At 34.7% G+C, this 20,299-nt stretch overlaps 1 protein-coding gene and 1 pseudogene across 1 annotated transcript in view; one reads left to right on the top strand and one right to left on the bottom strand.

Annotated features, from left to right (window-relative positions):
• The window catches only part of REDIC1 (regulator of DNA class I crossover intermediates 1), a 68,169-nt gene that overhangs the window by 23,016 nt on the left and 24,854 nt on the right, over positions 1 to 20,299 (top strand). Inside the window, 3 exon segments of the mRNA XM_027093519.1 lie at positions 3,637 to 4,145; positions 4,429 to 4,498; positions 5,877 to 5,937. Of these exon segments, the coding sequence (XP_026949320.1) occupies positions 3,637 to 4,145; positions 4,429 to 4,498; positions 5,877 to 5,937 (640 nt within the window).
• LOC113613088 (60S ribosomal protein L18a pseudogene) lies at positions 13,054 to 13,605 on the bottom strand (annotated as a pseudogene).

Here is a 20,299-nt window from a genome sequence, read left to right as displayed (position 1 = left end):
ATTCTCTACCACAGATTTTCTACTGTGGATTTGTCTCCATTAAGATTAGGATGTTTGTTTCCTATTTCTTGTGTTTGGGATGTGTTGAGCTTCTTGGATCTGTGGACTTATTGTTTTTACAAAATTTGGAAAAAATTCAGTCATTAATTTTTCAAATATTTTTTCTGATTCCTCTCCTCTCTTCTTTGGGATCCCAAATAATATGTAAAGTAGTCCAACTGAAGTTTTGTAACAGTTTGCTGATGCTCTATTCATTTTCCATTTTTTTCCTCTCCTTTCATTTTATATATATTGTTAGATCTTCAAATTCACTAATTGTATCTTCTTTGGTATCTAATACTGGTAAATTTATTCAGTGTATTTTTCATCTCTAGAAATTTGATTTAACTCTTTATTTTCATTGTATCTATTCAATATGCTCAATCTTTCCTGTAGCTTCTTGAATATAGGGAACATAGGATAACTCTCTTAATGTCTTTGTCTATAAATTATATCATTTTGTGTCATTTCTTAGTCTATTTCTAATAACTGATTTTCCTCCTCATTACAGATTGTAACTTTCTGCTTCTTTGCATTCTTGCGAATTTTGTTTAGATTCTATACATTGTGAATTATCTTTTTGGTTTCTGGAAATCTTGTAATCCTATAGATCATCTTAAGCTTAGTTCTGGGATACAGTTCAGTTACTTGGAAGTAGTATGATTTTATTGAGGGTTGCTTTAAACTTTGTTAAGCAGGACCAGATACACCTTCAGTCTGTGGTTAATTTGCCCTCTGCTGAGGCTATACTCTTCTGAGTCCTCTCCAATTTCCTTTGAATTACAAGGTTTTCCACTCTGGTTGATGAGAACACAAAATTTTCCCATCTTTGTGTGAGTTCCTGGAATTGTTCCATCTTCTCATGTTGGGTGGTTCTTTTCCCAGCCTTGACTAATTGCTTCATATGTGTGTGCTGGTCAGTACTTGGTTACAGATTTGAGAACTCTCTGTAGATCTCTGGAGCTTCCTTTTTTTGAAACACACTCCTTCATGGTACTCTGCCCCGTGAACTCTATTTTCTGTAGTCTCCCTGAACCCCCAGCCCTATTTCCTCAAGAAGGGTAATCTGTGGGCTCTGACTAGGTTTCCCCTCCAAGTATTCAAGTATTCTGTGGCTTGGATACACTCTCAAGGTAGTAAGCTAGGAGCAGTTATAGGGTTCATTTGATTTGTTTTCTCTCTTTCAGGGATCATTATCCTGTTCTACCTGATGGCCCATGTCTGAAAATTATTGTCTCATGTATTTTGTCTAGTTTTTTAATTTGGTCAGTTGGGAGGATAAATCTGGTTCTTTTTACTTCATTTGGGTAGTCAGAAGACCTGAAATTCATATGCACCCAGCAATCAGACTGATATTTTCCAAGGCAGAAGGCAGTCGATTTTACTTTTGTACTGGAACTTTTCAGTGTTGTTTTTTTTTTTTTTAACATCTTTATTGGGGTATAATTGCTTTACAATGGTGTGTTAGTTTCTGCTTTATAACAAAGTGAATCAGTTATACATATACATATGTTCCCATATCTCTTCCCTTTCAGTGTTTTTTTATTGGTCTTTTCAGAAATAAAGCTCTGCATGATTTTTGGCCCTTTTGTACCTTTTAAGCCTTAAGTCATAAGTTTTCTTTTACTGATTCTAATCTAGCTTTATTCCTCCTCTTTTCATTTCCCAAACATGCTGCAGACCTTGCATTTGTTATTATTCCATTCCCCAGGGTGTGCTTACTCCTTTCTTCACATGTCTAATCATTCTGTACTTTTAGCTTATTTATCACTTCCTTATTAGGGACTTTCCTGACCAAACTATCTGAAACATGACCTCCAACATGTTATTCCATCACGTGATTTTGTAGCACTTGTAAAGGCACTATAATTATCTTTATTTGTTTAATTCTTTATTTCTTTTATTGTACTTATTAATGGCTAATTATCTTATTTGTTTAATATATTTGTTCACTAGAATATAAGCTGTATTGTCTCCTTACCACATAGTAGGCATACATTAAATTTCTGTTGAATACTCTTTATTTAGATAATAAATTTATCCCTATTTTTGTACATAATTTTCATGAATTTTATATTTATCTATAGGAAAAATTAAATTGTTAAACTGGATGGATTTATCTTAATAAGACTTTAAAATTTTTAGCATCATGTCTCTCATTTGTACAAGTAACAATTCTTCCCAACATTTGGTCCCCAACTCAAATGCCACCTGCCTGATTTTTCTCAGTCAAAAGAATTTCTATGTACTATAGTGACAATTTACTGTAGGATAGCACTTTTCACTTTCTAATTTTTTCTTGCCTCTTCTAGGCTATTTCTTGTGAGCAATGACTGTGCACTCTACACTTCTGTATTGCCCACATCTTTTGAGTTAGTGATTATCCTGAGTCTGAATGCTTAAGATACCCTTTTAAAATGATGATTTACATTTTGTAGTATGCTTTCTAACTTACTAAGTGCTTTTAAATTTATTTTCTTATTTAGAGTAATAGAAATTTCTCTGCTGTTAATGGTGTATATTATTGTATACTATAGGTTATGCCTTTTGGTAATAACAGAGTAGCATTTTTCTGCCCAAAATACCAATAAGACCCATATTAAGAAATAATGTAGGATCATGATCTGTGTGCATTCATGGACAAAACATCTCTGTCTCCTTAATACCAAAATGAAATATTTTATCTCTCTGTCCCCAACACATGGCGCACTGCCTAGAACAGAGTAGGTGTACTTGCTCATTAAATATTTAATAAATTAATTATAAATAAAATTGGAACTCAATCAGAGTTTCAGCAGTCTGTGTTTTTTCTAAATTTCTTTGGTACCTCCAATCTCTGGAACAAAACCAACCCCAAGTAAATTTGTAGATAGTCAAAGGCAACAAAATTCATAATACCTTGATTTCTAATTACTTTCCATGATAACTTTGATTCTTTAATACAAGTTGGACATAACTTAGAATTATGATTTATAATAATTTATAATAATTATACATTAGAAGGGAATTTGCAAGCTATCTGGTCTAACATTTTCATCTAATCCATCTTATCTCTTGGCTTTATTACTTACGTATGCATTTGTAGTTATATTGCTCTTCCTTGGGAACTTCAGAGATAGTTTGAGTTCCTTGTTAGGTTGAGAAATATCTGATTTAATGTTCTCATAACAATTTTATTTGACATTTTAATACTAAGGGTAATTATTTTCTCTGAACAGTCTTCAAAGTGTCTTTCTCTGGTTAAATGGAGTGGCATTTATGTACAGTGTTTGCCTAGGTAATTCTCTAGATGTTTTGTTTTTGTTAATAAATATTTTGTTTTGTTAATAAAACAGTAAATTGAACCACATACTAGTTTTTCATGTTGCAGTACTAAACTAAGTGTAGATTATTTTTATACTCACTAAGATATTAGAAGAGGTTATTAACACATTTCCACCCAAAGCAGTATTATTTATTTAAATTTTAAAAATGTAAACATGGTCCATTTAAATGTTAGCAGCTACTCAATATGTTCTGTAAGATTTAACTTCACATGTTTCTAAATGAGAATGCTCTATGCTTTTCTTGATAAATATGTTTTTATTTATCCTGAAGTCCAGAAAATAGAAATTTCCTTACTAGGAGACCTGCTATAGTTGTAGGTGAATATTGTGGAAGCATGGATGAAAGAAGACAGTCAGATTTCATTACTGAAAAAAATTCATTACAACATATTTGGGGAGAAAATAGAAAAAAGTTTTCTAATGAAGATATGAACCAGCCAACCCCAAACCTTCTATCAGATAACTGTGACTCTTTTATTAGTGAAAATATGATCAACTTATTAAACATAGATCAACAGAAGATAAAGAAAACCTTTGACAAGTGTCATTATGACAGTGCAGTCATTAGTTCTGATAAAAACCATTTCACTGATAGATGCATTAGAAGTATTTTTACAGATCCAGAGTTGACTTCTAGTAATTCTACTTTTAATAAATCAAGTTTTCCAGAAAAGTGTCGACCAAACAAGAATTGTCAGAAAGAGTACAACAATAATGAAAGAAATAATTTTAGTACATCTTTTGAGAAGGATTGTTACCCAGCCAGCTCTGAAAAAAAAGGTTGGTGTTATAGATGGAAAGTGTAATAATCTATTGGGGCTTTTTGTTTGTTTGTTTTCAGTTTTAATGAATATCCGTGTGTGTGTGTGTGTGTGTGTGTGTGTGTGTGTGTGTGTGTGTGTGTTTGGGGGAACATGAAATTAAAAATAGAATGATATTCTATTATATGACATTGTGGACCAGTGGCATCCCTCTATATGGGTCATGCTAATAAGCTTCAAATTAAAAAATAGAAATCGTCTATGCTAAAGTTTTATTTCAATACATACTTTTATTTTTAAAGGAAAATTTGAAAGTGATTACCAAGAGAAGACATCCCAGAAAAAAAATCAGAAATATTCAGTGAACCATATGTAAGTTTTTAGGTAAATTTGGGGAATGCAAATTGGGATCTAATATAATGCATGTTTAAGGATTAAACTGATACAAAGTGAGGTAGGCATAATGCTGTCTGAGGGTGGGCAGACTGGCCTCAAAAATCAATTGTCAGACCTTGGTAATATCACCCTAGTTGAGAGTTTGGTCCTCATATTCACCAGTGCAAAAATATCTTCTTATCTGAATCATAGTGTTAATTAGATTTGAGAAAACTGACTTATGTGTTCAGGAAATTTATTTACCCACCAGAATGTCAATTTATTAATTTACAATAAGAAATAGGTGACATATATAGGAATGCTTACTGGCATAATTTTCATACTGAATATTTTCTACCTTTTGGCAGCTTGCCATGGGAAGGTTGCTTGGTTAATATAGAATCAGAACAAGGGAGTAATAGAATTCAAATGTTAATGGCATAAACAAGCATATCAACAATGTATGGGACTGACATTATAGGAAATTAAAGAAGACTTGTCGTTTCAGAATATACCTAACTTTCTCAGTAATAATTATGATTTAATCAAATCTTCGTAATTGAAAATCATGAATTAGAATAGATTTTTATTTTGGAAGTACTTTCTTATGGAAATATGTAAAATATCTGTAATACAAAGAATTATTAGATGCCATTTTTATGGCATTGGCACAACAAATTAATTAAAAAATAGATTCACCACATTTAATAAAATCAACAACTTAGGTTCTTTGTTGTCAAACCTCCAAATATTCAGAAACTTATGAATGAAAAACAGGATGTTAAAACTTGAATTTTAAAACATATTTTATGAAAGTGATTTAGAACATGGCTTCCAAACCTGTGTGAAGATCCTCATCACTTGAGGGGTTTTTTTTTCCTAATAAATTTATTTATTATTTATTTTTGGCTGCATTGGGTCTTCATTGCTGCACGTGGGCTTTCTCTAGTTGCGGTGAGTAGGGGCTTCTCTTCGTTGCAGTGCGCAGGCTTCTCATTGTGGTGGCTTCTCTTGTTGCAGAGCATGTGGGCTCTAAAGCGCAAGCTTAGTAGTTGTGGCGCATGGGTTTAGCTGCTCTGTGGCATGTGGGATCTTCCCAGACCAGGGATTGAACTCATGTCCCCTGCATTGGCAGGTGGATTCTTAACCACTGCGCCACCAGGGAAGCCCAAGGGGTGATTTTAAAATACAAAATATCAAGTTTGACCTACACAAAATAAATAGGCTCCTTAAGATAGAGCTTATGAATCCTTATCTTTTAAAAAACTTCTCTTATAATTCTGATCTTTAACCAACTTTGGGAATCATAATTTAGAACAATAATTTTCAGAGGGAATAAAACACACTCTAATACTGTCTTATTTAAAACCCTTAGGGGTAATATCCCTTTGGAAGAATTGTGTTCTAAGCAATCATGGGACTTTGGAATTGGTGAGGTAAAGTACATCTTACATTATCTTTCCAATTAAGTAAGTTGTATTATCATGTCTTATTTTAGTATTTAAAATTTACTTTGATTTAAGGTTAGCTCTTTCTGAAAATTTTCTTTTTAGGGTAACTTTTTTTAATATATTTTTTTACTCTGGGGAAATTATAGCTTAGATTGAGAAATAAAATTAACAACATTTCAGAAACTGTAATGTGCCTTATTTTAGTCAAACCAATATAGATGCATTTAACGTTCTTTCTCTAAGTCCTATAAAATTTATTCCAAGATGAAATTTCTTTAGGTTTAATTGTGTTACAGGTGAAAATAGTTATATATTTAAAACATATATAAACACTGGTTACCTAAGTTGTAATTCCTGCTCATAATAAGGGTGTATGATTCAGTCATTCAAAAAACAATACACATTCTTTTCAAGAGCGCGTGGGACATTCTCTAGGATAGGTCACATACTAGGACACGGAACAATAAACAGTTAAGGAACAAGCACAAAGATGTAAAATATAGCATAAAAAACCCACAAAAGAGAAGGGAGTAAAAAAATGTAGATATTTTAAAATCTGTTTGAAATTAAATGACTATCAGTTTAAAACAAGTACAGTAAGTCCCCTACATATGAACCTTCAAGTTGAGAACATTCAAAGATGCAAATATGCATTCACATGTCCAATCATATAAATTAATTCATGTGTCTGGCATACATTGTTACATGTATGTGTCTTCTAAAAGTGGTTGTGCTTTTGTGTACTTTACAGTACGGTATAGAGTATAGTAGTACAGTGTCTTTATTTCAAGCCCAGGCTGTCTGGAAGCAAGTATAAAAGCAGTGGTGATGTAGCAGGTACTGCTAAGAAGCACCAATTGATAACAATAGAATTGAAAGCCGAGAGAAAGGCTGAAGAGAGAAAAGAGGAAGAAGAAGTAACTGAAGAACCAAAGAGACTCACAATGCAGGAAATTTGGTAAGGGGATTTTCTTTATTTGAGGAGGCACTGTTAGTTTTTGAGGCAGAGGACCCGAACTTAGTACATGAAAGTTGCAGCAGCCGTTCAGAATGCAATCCAGTGCTACTGTGTCATCTATGATGAGAAAAAAAGAGCTACCACCCGCCAGAAATCACTGGGTCTTTTGTTCAAGAGGGTAGATAGAATTGAATCCAGCAAGGAACCAGAATTTTTGTCATCAATGTCAGGCATGTGTAAAATTGCAGCTTGCCCTCCATCTCTCATTGCTGATGATCCTTCAGCTCTACCATCTCCCACCTCCTCTCCCTCCTCCAGTCAGTAATTATTCTTGCCTGTTCACTCAATGCCAGCCCCTGTATGCCAGCTGTTGTACTGTACTACTGTACTTTTCAAGGTACTGTACTGTAAGCTTAAAAATATTTTCTTTACTTTCGTGTTTGTTTGCTTTTTATGTATTATTTGTGTGAAAAATATTATAAACCTATTACAGTACAGTACTATATAGCTGATTGTGTTAGTTGGGTACCCAGGCTAACGTTGTTGAACTTACAAACAAATTGGACTTATGAACGTGCTCTCAGAACAGAACTCATTCATCTGTAGGGGACTTACTGTAGATATAATTATGGGTCAACATATGTGATCCTCGTGGAAACCACAAGTCAAAAGCCTATAATAGCTACACAAAAAGCAAATAGCAAGGAAACCAAGGAATTACTAAAGAACCTCATGAAACCACAATGCTAGAAACAAAAAGAAAAAATGAACAGAGAAGAACTACAGAAACAACTGGAAAACAAGTGATAAAGTGGCCATAAGTACATACCTATCAATAATTACTTTAAATGTCAGTGTTCAATCAAAATACATAGGGTGGCTGATTGGGTAAAAACCAAGACCCTCAATATGCTGCTTACAGGAGACTTTAGGGCAAAAGACACATACAGAATAAAAGTGAGGGGATGGAAAATGATATTTCATGCAAATGGAAACAACAAGAAAGTGGGAGTAGCAATACTCCTATCAGACAAAAGAGACTTCACAACAAATGATATAACAAAAGACAAAGAAGGGTATTATATAATGATAAAGGGATCAAACAAGAAGAGGATATTATACTTGTTAACATATTTGTACCCAAAACAGGAGCACCTAAATATATAAATCAAATACTCTTAAAGGAAGAAAGGGACAATAATATAATAATAGTAGGGGACTTTAACACCTAACTGACACCAATGGACAGATTATCCATACAGAAAATCAATAAAGGAAGAGTGGTATTAAGGACACACTAGACCAGTTAAACTTAATAGGTATCTATGGGACAGTACATCCAAAAACAACAGAATACACATTCCTTTCAATTGAACACAGAACATTCTCCAGGATAGATCACATACTAGACCACAAAACAAGCCTCAGCAAATTTAAGAGGATAGAAATTGCATCAAGCATTTTTTTCAGAACACAACTGTATGAAACTAGAAATCAACTACAGAAAGAAAAATGGGAAAAGAACAAACACGTGAAGACTAAATGACATGCTACTGAAAAGCAAATGGATCAACAATGAAATCAGAAAGGAAATCAGAAAGTACCTTGAGACAAATAAAAATGGAAACAAAGCTTTTCAAAATACATGGGATATTGCAAAGTCAGTTCTAAGAAGGAAGTTTATAGCGATATAGGACTTCCTCAGGAAACAAGAAAAATCTCAAACAGCCTACCACCTAAAAGAATTAGAAAAAAAAAAACAGAGATCAAAGTCAGCAGAAGGAAGGAAATAATAAAGATCAGAGAGGAAATAGAGATAAAAAACAATGGAGGGCTTCCCTGGTGGTGCAGTGGTTGAGTCCGCCTGCCGATGCAGGGGATACGGGTTCGTGCCCTGGTCTGGGAAGATCCCACATGCCGCGGAGCAGCTGGGCCCGTGACCCATGGCCGCTGAGCCTGTGCGTCCAGAGCCTGTGCTCCGCAATGGGAGAGGCCACAACAGTGAGAGGCCCACATACCGCAAAAAAACAAACAAACAAAAAAAACAATGGAAAAGATCAATTAAACTAAGAGCTATTTTTCTGAAAAGATAAACAAAATTGATAAACATTTAGCTGGGTTCACCAAGAAGAAAAGAGAGAAGACTGAAATAAACAAAATAAGAAATGAAACAGGAGAAATAAAAACTGATACCACAGAGATATGAAGAAATTATAAGAGAATTCTCTGAACAGTTATATGCCAGCAAATTGGACAACCTCGAAGAAAGGACAAATTTCTAGAAACATACAGCCTGCCAAGACTGAGTCCAGAAGAAACAACTTTAACAGACCAATCACTAGTAGTGAAATAAAATCTTTAACTTGAAAAATTCCCTACAAATAAAAGTCCAGGGCAAGATGGCTTCACAGGGGAATTTTACCAAACATATGAAGAAGAACTAATACTTATCCTTCTCAAACTATTCCAAAAAATGGAAGAGTAGGTAACACTCCCCAATTCATTCTACAAGGCCACCATTACACTGATGCCAAAACCAGACAAAGACAGTACGAAAAAGAAAATTACAGGCCAAATATATATATACATATATATATATATATATATATTTTTTTTTTTTTTTTTGCGGTACACGGGCCTCTCACTGTTGTGGCCTCTCCCATTGCGGAGCACAGGCTCTGGATGCACAGGCTCAGCGGCCATGGATCATGGGCCTAGCCGCTCCGCAGCATGTGGGATCTTCCCGGACCGGGGCACAAACCCGTGTCCCCTGCATCGGCAGGTGGACTCTCAACCACTGCGCCACCAGGGAAGCCCAGGCCAAATATTTTTGATGAATATAGATGGCAGAATCCTCAACACAATATTAGCAAGCCAAATCCAACAATATATAAACAGGATCATACACCATAATCAAGTTGGATTCATTCCAGGGTCAAAAGGATGGTTCAACATTTGCAAATCAACCAGTGTGGTATATCACATTAGCAAAAGGAAAGATAAAAATCACATGATCTCAATATATGCAGAAAAAGCATTGGATAAAATTCAACATCCATTCATGGTAAAAACTCTCGTCAAAGTGGGTATAGAGGGAAAATATTTCAACATAATAAAGTCTATTTGTGACAAACCTATGGCCAATGTCATACTCAATGGTGAAAAATTGAAAGCCATCTCACTAAATTCAGGAACAAGATAGGGATGTTCACTCTTGCTGCTTTGATTTACCATAGTACTGGAAGCCCTAGCCACAGAAATGAGACAAGAAAAAGAAATGAAAGTTATCCAAATTGGAAGGAAAGAGGTAAAATGGTCATTAGTTGCAGATGACATGACACTTTATATAGAGAACCCTAAAGTCTCACACAAAAACTACTAGAACTAATAAATGAATGCAGCAAGGTAGCAGGATACAAGAGAAAGTTTTTAAAAGTCCCATTTAAAAATCACACCAAAAAGAATAAAATACCTAGGAATAAACTTAAGAAGATGAGAAACCTATACTCTGAAAACTATAAAACATTGATGAAGGAAATTGAACATGATACAAAGAAATGGAAAGGTATCACATTTGTGGCTTTGAAGAATTAATATTGTTAAAATGGCCATACCACCCAAAGCAATCTATAGATTTCATGTAATCCCTATCAAACACTCATGACATTTTTCACAGGACTAGACCAAATAATCCTAAAATTTATATGGAACCACAGAAGACCCTGAGTTGCCAAAGCACTCGAGAAAAAGAACAAAGCCAGAGGAATTACCCTCTCAGACTTCAGAGAATACAACAAAACTGAAGTATTCAAAACAGCATGGTACTGGCACAAAAACAGACACATAGATAAATGGAACAGAATAGAGAGCCCAGAAAGAAACCCACAGAACTGTGGTAAATTAATCTATGACAGAAGAGGCAAGAATATACAATGGAGAAAAGAAAATCTCTTCAACAAGTGGTGCTGGCCAAACTAGACAGCTACACATAAAATAATGAGATTAGAACATTTCCTCACACCATATTCAAAAATAAACTCAAAATGGTTTAAGACCTAAATATAAGACATGAAACAATAAAACTCCTAGAAGAGAACATAGGCAGAATACCCTTTGACATAAATTGTAGCAATATTTTGGGGGGTTTGTCTCCTAAGGCAAAAGAAATAAAATCAACAATAAATAAATGGGACCTAATTAAATTTAAAAGCTTTTCCACAGCGAATAAAACCATCGGCAAAATGAAAAGCCAACCAGCAGAATGGGAGAAAATATTTAGAAATGATGCAATCAACAAGGGATTAATATCAAAAAATACATAAACAGCTCATACAACTCAATATCAAAAAAACCAAATAACCAATCAAAAAATGATCAAAGACCTGAACAGACTTTTTCTTCAAAGAAGACATACAGATGGCCAACAGGCCCATGAAAAGATGCTCAACATCACTAATTATTAGAGAAATGCAAATCAAAACAGCAATGAGATATCACCTCACAACTGTCAGAATGGCTATCATCAAAAAGTCTACAAATAACAAGTGTTAGAGAGGATGTGGAGAAAAGGGGACACTTGTACACTGTTGGTAAGAATGTAAATTGGTGCAGCCACTATGGAAAACAGTATGGAAGTTCTTTAAAAAACTAAGAATAGAGTTAACATATGATCCAGCAATCCCACTTTAGTATATATATCAGGAGAAAAAGAAAACACTAATTTGCAGTTACATGTGCCCCAAAATTTATAGCAGCACTATTTATACTAGCCAAGACATGGAAGCAACCCTAGTGCCCATCAACAAAGTAATGTATAAAGAAGATGTGGGAGATAAACACACACACACACACACACACACACAAAATGGAACATTACTTAGCCATTTGAAGCCATGTTGATGACCCTATGGTCCTAGAAGATATTATGCTTTCTGAAATAAGTCAGGCAGAGAAAGAAAAATAGTGTATGATATCATTTATGTGTAGAATCTAAAACATAATACATATGAATGCATATGCAAAACAGAAATAGACTCACAGATATAGCAAACAAACTTGTGGTTACCAGTGGGGATAGGAAAGCAGGGAGGAACAAATTAGGGGTGTGGGGTTAATAGATACAAACGACTAAGTATAAAATAGATAAGCAACAAGGATGTATTGTATAGCACTGGTAATTAGCACAATTATCTTGTAATAACTTATAATGGAGTATAATCTGCAAAAATACTGAATTACTATGCTATACACCTAATCTAAATAATATTGTAAATCAACTATATTTCCATTAAAAACTGCTTTCCAAGATTCTGTTAGATTTCAGTAATTAATACAGTAAATAAAATCGGAATAAAACTGAATTATGTATTAATTTTTCTTCTGTTTGATAATCAGTGAAAATAAATATTGTTTACCATCAAAAAAGAGAGAGAGAATGAGCTGCTAGAGAGATTTGGGAGTACTCAAAGAAAGGTGTCATAGGAAAGAAAAATGGGAGAGATTTTTAAGGAAGAGAATGTGGTCAGTAATATTAGATGCTATCCTGTTACTCCTTTAAATAACTCATATTTTCTAAATAAGAATAATATAGATATATCCTCTTAAAGAACGAATCATGAGCAGGTTAGAATCCTTAAAAAACAATCTCTACATCTATGGCAGCTTGAATGTGTCTAGAGCAAGTCAGAAAAGAAAATAAGCTCACTGGTAGAACCTGAAGGGTATCAGGTGCTATGAGTTCTTTAGGTAGAGCAGCCATCAGCTTTTAATTTGTGATGCCTAGACAGGGCTAAAGGCATAGTGGAACCCTGGCTAAAATCTTAAATTTTACAAGAGAGACCAAGGCAGGAGTCACAATAAGAGAGGAAGAAAAGGATTGGAGCAGTAGAGGAGCTGAGCTATACCTGCCTACTGGTTGGGAAACTTTGGGACAGGTAATTCCTACTGAGGCAGAATTAATGAAGAGATAGCAAACAAGCAAACCAAACCCAAAAATCAAACCAAACAAAAACTCCTCTTGGATGGCAGATAGTAGGGTATGGGTAATTAGGGGTGTTCCAAGATCCTTTTGTTGGATGTGGAATGGAATAGGAAAGAAGAACATCTTGGAGGATATAATAATTTTTTTTTCCGGTTTTCCCAATGAGTTTTATTTGGGCAGACCTGGGGACAGGGAGGGCCTGCGTCTAAAAGAAGGTGTTGGGCCTCTTAGTGGTGAGGTGTGGCTTGTGCTGGCAACAGAGAACCCTGTAGGGCAGTGGGAACTTGATCTTGGAGTCGTGGAACTGCTTGACTGCTGGTCGACAGCACTTGCTGGCTGCAATCTCTTCTGTTTTTGTGATCTGGATCGAGTGGGCCCAGGCGCGGTGCCAGGTGCCCATGTCTTGGTAGCACTGGGTGACCACACTGGCTGTGGTCAGGTCCCGGTACTCTCAGTGCTGCGGAAGTCATAGCGCAACCAGAAGCCAAAGTTCTTCACCCGCAGGGGAGATTTCTCCAACACCTGTCTGCAGTAGACAATTTCCCCTGAATACTCTCATCTTCTTCAGCTGAGACACAAAGTACCAGAAACAGGACTTGGCAACATGATTAGGTGCAAAGATGCACATGCAGTAGGGGGGAGACATGCCGCATTTGGGGGTCAGCAGGCAGTGCCCCACCACCTTGTATTCTGGAAGTGTGCCCGAGGCCTTCATGGTGTTCTATACGTGCTTGCTGCCACCCTCAAAAAGGAAACTACTTTATTATTTTTATGGAGGTATAACTGAATATAACAGTTATTTAAAGTGTACTACATAGTAATTTGATATGTGTACCCACTGTGAAAAGATCGCCACAATAAGTCTAGTTAACATGGATCACCACACAGTTACAAATTCTTTTTCTTTGGATGAGAAATTTTAAGATATACTCTCTAGAAACTTTCAAATATAAAATACAGTATTATTAACTATAGTCGCCATCCTGTACGTTACATCACCAGGACTTATTTATTTTATAATCGTAAGTTTCTACATTTTTACCACATTCGCTAATTTTGCCCATACCCCACCCCCCGACTCTAGGAACCACTAATCTATTCTATTTATGATTTTTTTTCAGATTACATGTATAAGTGAGATCATATGGTATTTTTCTTTCTCTGCCTGACTTATTTCACTTAGCATGGTGCCCTCAAGGTCCATCCATGTTGTTGCAGTTGGCAGGATTTCCTTACTTTTTATGGCTGAATAGTATTCCATTGTGTTTGTATATATAGATATATATACCACATCTTCTTTATTCATCCATTGATGGACACGTAGGTTGTTTCCATGTCTTGGCTATTGTAAATAATGATTCAGTGGACATGGTGGTGAGGATAATATTTTTGAGTTAGTGTCTTCTTTTCCTCGGAAAAATACCAGAAGTGGAATTGCTCAATCATATGGTAGTTCTACTTTTAACTTTTTCTTCCAGTTTTATTGAGATATAATTGACATACAGCATGTATGAGTTTAAGGTATACATCATAATGATTTGACTTACATGCGTCATGAAATTATTAGCACAATAAGTACAGTGAACATCCGTCATCTCATACAGATACAAAATTAAAGAAATAGAAAAAAATTCCTTGTGATGAGAACTCAGGATTTACCCTATTTTTAATTTTTTTGAGGAAACCCCATTCTGTTTTTCGGTAGCAGCTGAACAATTTACATTGCCACCAATAGTGCACCTGGGTTCCCTTTTCTCCACATCCTTGCCAAGGCTTGTTTTTGCTTATATTTTTGATGCTAGCTATTCTCACAGATGTGGTTTTGATTTGAATTTCCTTGATGATTCATTTTGTTAAGCATCTTTTTCTGTACCTGTTGGCTGCCTGTAGATCTTCTTTGGAAAAATGTCTGTTCAGGTTGTCTGCCCATTTTTTAGTGGGATTGTTGTTTTTTCACTCTGAATTATATGAGTTATTTATATATTTTGGCTTATCAGATATATGATTTACAAATATTTTCAGATATATGATATATATATATCAGATATATGATTTACAAGTATTTTCTTCCATTCAGTAGGTTAGCTTTTCAATTTTTTGATGGCTTCCTCTTCTGTGAAAAGCTTTTCAGTTTGATGTAGTCCCACTTGTTTATATTTGCTTTAGTTGCCTTTGCTTTTGGTGTCAAATTCAGAAAATCATTGCCAAGATGGTTGTCAAAGATTTTGCCACTTGTGTATTTTTCTAGTAGTTTTTTGGTTTCAGGTCTTATATTCAAGTCTTTAATCCATTTTGAGTTAACTTTTATGTATGATATAAGATAGGGGTCCATTTTTCATTCTTTTGTGTGTAGCTGTTCAGTTTTCCCAGCACCGTTTATTGAAAGGACTGTCCTTTCTCCATTGTATATTCCTGGCTCCTTTGTCATAAACTGATTGACCAAATATGTATGGGTTTATTTCTGGGCTTTCTTTTCTGTTCCATTGGTCTATGTGTCTGTTTTTATGTCAATATCATACTGTTTTTATGTCAACATCATACTGTTTTGATTACTATATCTTTAATATTGTTTGAGATTATGAAATATGATGCCTCCAGCTCTGTTCTTTTTTCTCAATATTGTCTTCGCCATTTGGGTTTTGTTGTGGTTCCATACCAATTTTATGATTTTTTTTTTCTATTTCTGTGAAAAATATCATTGGAATTTTCACAGGGATTGCATTGAATATGCAGATGACTCTGAGTAGAATGGGCATTTTAACAATATTAATTATTCCAGTTCATTATCATGGACTATCTTTCCATTTATTTGTGTCTTCAATTTCTTTTATTAATGTCCTATAGTTTTCAGCATACAGGTATTTCACCTCTTTGGTTAAACTTATTTCTAGGTATTTTATTCTTTTTGATACAATTGTAAATAAGATTGTCTCCTTAATTTCTTATTCTGATAGTTCATTATTAGTGTATAGAAATGCAACTTATTTTTGTATATGGTTATGTATCCTTTACCCGAGTTTATTGTACAGTTTTTTTGGCAACAGTGGAATCTTTAGCATTTTCTATATATAATATTGTGTTATAAGCAGATACAGACAATTTTAATTGTTCCTTTCAGTTTAGAATGCTTTTTCTTTCTTTTTCTTTTCTTTTTCTTGTCCATTGACTCTAGCAAATATTACCAATATTATGTTGAATAAAAGTGGTGAGAGTGGGCATCTTTCTCTTCTTCCTGATCTTGGAGAAAAAGCTTTCAGCTTTTCATCATTGAATGTGATATTAGCTGTAAGCTTGTCATACATGGCCTTTATTATGTTGAGGTACATTCTCTTTATACTCTTTTGTTACAAATTTTTAGACATAGATGGATGTGAATTTTTGCAAGTGCTTTTTCTGCATTCATATCAATGATTATATGATTTTTACCCTTCATTTTGTTAATATGGTATATCTCATTGACTGATTTGTGTTATGTTGAACCATCCTTATCCTTGGAATAAATCCTACTTGATCATGCTGTATGATTCTTTTAATGTATTGTTGAATTCAGTTTGTTAATATTTTGTTGAGGATTTTTGAATCTATGTTCATCAGGGTTATTGGCCTGTAATTTTCTTTTCTTGTCTGTTTTTTGTATCAAGGTAATGCTGGTTTTATAAAAGGAGTTTTGAAGTGTTTCCTCATCTTCTGTTTTTTGGAAGAGTTTGAGAAAGATTTATATTAACTTTCTTTAAATATTTGGTAGAATTCATCAGTGAAGTCATTGGTCCTAGACTTGTTTGTTGGGAAGTATTTGATTACTGATTTGTTCTTCTTACTAATTATCAGTCTGTTCATATTTTCTATTTCTTCATGGATTAGTCTTGTAGGTTGTAGTTTCTAGGAATTTTCCATAAATTCTAGGTTGTCCACTTTGTTGGTGTTCAGAGTACTGTCTTATGATCACTTGTATTTCTGTGGTATCAGTTGTAGTGTCTCCTCTTTCATTTATGATTTTATTATTTGAGTCCTCTCTTTTTTTGTTGTTGTTGTGTCTAAATAAGTTTGTTAATTTTGTTTTATCTTTTCAAGAAAGCAGTTCTTAGTTTTATTTATCTTTTCTATTATCTTTTTATTTTCTATTTTATTTATTTCTGCTCTGAAATTTGTTATTTTATTTCATCTACTATGTGTAGGCTCAGTTCATTCTAATTCTAGTTCCTTGAGGTGTAAAGTTACTTTGTTTATTTGAGATCTTTTGTTTATTGATGTAGGCATTTATCACCATGAATTTCCCTTTTAGAACTGTTTTTGCTACATCCCTTAGGCCTTGTTATGTTGTTATTTCCATTTTCATTTGTCTCAAGATATTTTTTTCTCTTTTGATTTCTTCTTTAACCCATGGTTGTTCAGGAGCATTTTGTTTAATCTCCACATGTTTGAATTTTCCAATTTTCCTCTTGTAATTGATTTGTAGTTTAATACCATTGTAGTTGGAAAACATGCTTGATATTATTTCAGTCTTTAAAAAGAATTTGAGACTTGTTTGTTTTTTGATATTGAGCTCCATGAGCTGTTTGTATATTTTGGAGATTAATCATTTGTTGTTTCATTTGCAAATATTTACTCCCATTCTGAGGGTTGTCATTTTGTCTTGTTTATGGTTTCCTTTGCTGTGCAAAAGCTTTTACGTTTAATTAGGTCCCATTTGTTTATTTTTATTTTCATTGCCCTAGGAGGTGGGTCAAAAAAGATCTTGCTGTGATTTATGTCAAAGAGCGTTTTTCCTATGCTTTCCTCTAAGAGTTTTATAGTGTCTGGTCTTACATTTAGGTCTTCTATCTGTTTTGAGTTTATCTTTGTGTATGGTGTTAGAGAGTGTTCTAATTTCATTCTTTTACGTGTAGCTGTCCAGTTTTCCCAACACAACTAACTGAAGAGGCTGTCTTTTCTCCATTGTGTGTTCTTGCCTCCTTTGTCATAAATTAGGTCACTATATGTGCATGGGTTTATCTCTGGTCTTTCTATCCTTTGCCATTGATCTATATTTCTGTTTTTGTGCCAGTACCATATTGTCTTGATTACTGTAGCTTTGTAATATAGTTTGAAGTCAGGGAGCCAAATTCCTCCAGCTTCGTTTTTCTTTCTCAAGATTGCTTTGGATATTCAGGGTCTTTTGTGTTTCCACATGAATTGTAAAATTTTTTGGTCTAATTCTGTGAAGAATGCCATTGATAATTTGATAGGGATTGCATTGAATCTGTAGGTTGCTTTGGGTAGTATAGTCATTTTCACAGTATTGAGTCTTCCAATCCAAGAACATGGTATATTTCTCCATCTGTTTATATCATCTTTGATTTCTTTCATCAGTGTTTTATAGTTTTCTGAGTGTAATTTTTATAGTTTTCTAAGTCCTTCACCTTCTGATGCAGGGTTTTATGTTTTTCTTTTTTTAATACATTGATTGATTGATTGATTGATTTTTGGATGCATTGGGTCTTCGTTGCTGTGTGTGGGCTTTCTCTAGTTGCAGAGAGCGGGGGCTACTCTTCGTTGAGGTGTGCAGGCTTCTCATTATGGTGGATTCTCTTGTTGTGGAGCATGGGCTATAGGTGCACAGGCTTCAGTAGTTGTGGCACATGGGCTCAGTAGTTGTGGCTCACAGGCTTTGTTGCTCTGTGGCATGTAGGATCTTCCTGGAGCAGGGCTCGAACCTATGTCCCCTGCATTGGCAGGTGGATTCTTAACCACTGTACCACCAGGGAAGTCTCCCTTAGGTAGGTTTATTCCTAGGTATTTGATTCTTTTTGTTGCAATGTTAAGTGGGATTGTTCCCTTAATTTCTCTTTCTGATTTTTCATTGCTAGTGTATAGGAAAGCAAGAGATTTCTGTGCATTTATTTTGTATCCTGCAACCTTACCAAATTCATTGATTAGTTCTAGTAGTTTTCTGGTGGCATCTTTAGGATTTTCTATGTATAGTATTTTATCATCTGCAAACAGTGAAAGTTTTACTTCTTCTTTTCCAATTCGTATTCCTTTAATTTCTTTTTCTTCTCTGATTGCCGTGGCTAGGACTTCCAAAACTATGTTGAATAAGAATGGTGATATTGGACATCCTTGTCTTGTTCCTGATCTTAGTGGAAACACTTTCAGTTGTTTACCATTGAGTATGATGTTTGCTGTGGGTTTGTCATGTATGGCCTGTATTATGTTGAGATAGGTTCTGTCTATGCCCACTTTCTGGAGAGTTTTTATCATAACTTGGTGTTGAATTTTGTCAAAAGATTTTTATGCATCTATTGAGATGATCATATGGTTTTTTTAAATTTGTTAATATGGTGTATCAAACTTGTTGTTTTGCATATATTGAAGAATCCCTGGGATAAATCCCACTTGATGTGGTGTATGATCCTATTAATATGTTGTTGGATTCTGTTTGCTAGTATTTTGTTCAGGATTTTTGCATCTATGTTCATCAGTCATACTGGTCTACAATATTTTGTGTGTGATATCTTTTTTTTTTTTGCGGTACACGGGCCTCTCACTGTTGTGGCCTCTCCCGTTATGGAACACAGGCTCCGGACATGCAGGTTCAGCAGCAATGGCTCACAGGCCTAGCTGCTCCGTGGCATGTGGGATCTTCTCGGACTGGGGCACAAACCTGTGTCCCCTGCATTAGCAGGCAGACTCTCAACCACTGCGCCACCAGGGAAGCCCTGTGATATCTTTTTCTGATTTTGGTATCAGGGTGATGGTGGCTTTGTAGAATGAATTTGGGGGTGTTCCTCCCTCTGCAATATTTTGGAAGAGTTTGAGAAGGATAGGTGTTACGTTTTCTCTAAATGTTTGATAGAATTCGCCTGTGAAGCCATCTGGTCCTGGACTTCTGTTTGTTGGAAGATTTTTAATTACAGTTTAAATTTCATTACTTGTGATACTTTCTGTTTATACTTTCTAATTCTTCCATGTTCAGTCTTGGAAAATTGTAGCTTTCCAAGAATTTGTCCATTTCTTTGTGACTGTCCATTTTATTGGCATATAGTTGTTTGTAGTAGTCTCTTATAATCCTTTGTAGTTTTGTGGTGTTGGTTGTGATTTCTCCTTTTTCATTTCTAATTTTATTGATTTGCGACCTCTCCCTTTTTCTCTTGATGAGTCTGGCCAAGGGTTCAATTTTGTTTATCTTCTCAAAGAATCAGCTTTAGTTTTATTGATCTTTGCTGATGTTTTCTTCGTTTCTGTTTCATTTATTTCTGCTCTGATCTTTATGATTTCTTTCCTTATACTGTCTTGGGTGTTCTTTGTTCTTCTTTCTCTAGTTGCTTTAGGTGTAGGGTAGATTGTTTATTTGAGATTTTTCTTGTTTCTTGAGGTGAAATTGAATTGCTATAAACTTCCCTCTCAGAACTTCTTTTGCTGCATTTCAG

This window comes from Aethalodelphis obliquidens, unplaced genomic scaffold (genome assembly GCF_003676395.1).
Source record: "Aethalodelphis obliquidens isolate GAN/ISIS:26980383/991018 unplaced genomic scaffold, ASM367639v1 scaffold84, whole genome shotgun sequence".
NCBI classification, from domain to species: Eukaryota; Metazoa; Chordata; class Mammalia; order Artiodactyla; family Delphinidae; genus Aethalodelphis; species Aethalodelphis obliquidens.
The sequence above is the reverse complement of the archived record's forward strand: the minus strand, read 5'-3'. Positions and strand labels throughout refer to the sequence as shown.